Here is a 1188-nt window from a genome sequence, read left to right as displayed (position 1 = left end):
TTTTTTTCATTTGCTTTCATTTATCGTGTCTGTCTTTTATATTATGGAATTATTATGGTAGATAGCGCAAAAATTAAAACTAAAATGAAACAAAGAAAAGTTTTTAAATAAAGTGGTCATTTGTTATAGTGTAAAATGGCTTTGAGCTCTTCGAGTAGTAATACAGAAGATTCGGAGTAAGTGATCTGTAACAATATTTTGCTGTTAGTTTTAAACTTTTACAAATCTTTTAGCAATAGATTGCTGTATATTGATGAATTGACGGAGATAGTTCACACTGTTCAGTCTACAATTTTGCATCGTATTTATCGAAAAATGAAAATGAATAAATTACATAAACATCACAAGCATGGAATAAGCTCCTGCATTCAAGCGGTAAAAAATGTTAAAGAAGAAATGTAAGTGTTGACAGTTGTGATTATTTGCTGTTTTCTATTTATTTATATTCAGATTAGTTGTTCTAATATAAATTTTTTGAGTTTGACATTTGCTGCTTTTATTTTCTAGTGAAAAAGGAGACTCGAACAGCCTTTCAATGGCAAATGGTACTTGTTCAAAAACTGGCAGATGATAGTTATTTATTGAGCACATTTATTACTTTGTGTTAATCATGCTATTGCATAGCTGCTCATTGTTTTATTCATTTTTTATGATTTAATATGATTTATATTTATATGACAAATAACATCTTTTCGATAAGAATCTTGTTAGCACTTAAATACTGCCTTGTGAATTTACATTATCACTGTTGTTATTTAATTAAACAAATGAAGTCAAACTAGTAAGTTCTCTTTTTGAAAAAATGTGCGCCTAATTTATCATTGACGTTAAATAGTCGAATTATATCCACACAATAAGCTATCACACTAAAGTATTTGATGACAGTAAATCATAATTGCATAATTAAAAAAGCAAAAATAATCACGTCCTTAAAGTTTAAAGTTTGCTGCTCATGCTCACCTGTGATACCAATGAATGAAAAACTTCATAAATGGTAATGCCCAGTGATTCAATGCAAAATTCATAATCATGATTCATAATAAAAAAGATCTGTAATTAACTTTTCATTGTTTTTAAAGCGGGGTTTATTTTTAATAGCTTGAATGAGACCGTTTAATTTTTATAAACTAATGTTTATGATTTGCTGACAGTTACAATTTTTATGTACTTCACGTACAGTTAGGTAGA

At 27.9% G+C, this 1188-nt stretch overlaps 1 protein-coding gene across 1 annotated transcript; it reads left to right on the top strand.

Annotated features, from left to right (window-relative positions):
• Positions 1 to 135: 135 nt before the first annotated feature.
• On the top strand, positions 136 to 571 carry Tsp_14254 (conserved hypothetical protein). The gene is made up of 3 exons (XM_003366590.1): positions 136 to 176; positions 234 to 398; positions 508 to 571. Exons 1-3 carry the CDS (start codon positions 136 to 138, stop codon positions 569 to 571), a joined length of 270 nt encoding a protein of 89 aa, XP_003366638.1.
• Positions 572 to 1188: the final 617 nt, after the last annotated feature.

This window comes from Trichinella spiralis (assembly GCF_000181795.1).
Source record: "Trichinella spiralis strain ISS 195 chromosome Unknown Scfld5758, whole genome shotgun sequence".
Classification (NCBI taxonomy): Eukaryota; Metazoa; Nematoda; class Enoplea; order Trichinellida; family Trichinellidae; genus Trichinella; species Trichinella spiralis.
Note: the sequence above shows the minus strand (reverse complement) of the source record. Positions and strands in the feature narration are given on the sequence as shown.

What these genes read in the sequence shown, in the direction of transcription:
- Tsp_14254 (XM_003366590.1), top strand. Translation starts at nt 136, where the DNA reads ATGGCTTTGAGCTCTTCGAGTAGTAATACAGAAGATTCGGA. An exon ending in AGTAATACAGAAGATTCGGA is followed by an intron (nt 177 to 233) that starts GTAAGTGATCTG and finishes CAAATCTTTTAG; the next exon opens with CAATAGATTGCTGTATATTG. An exon ending in AAAAATGTTAAAGAAGAAAT is followed by an intron (nt 399 to 507) that starts GTAAGTGTTGAC and finishes TTTATTTTCTAG; the next exon opens with TGAAAAAGGAGACTCGAACA.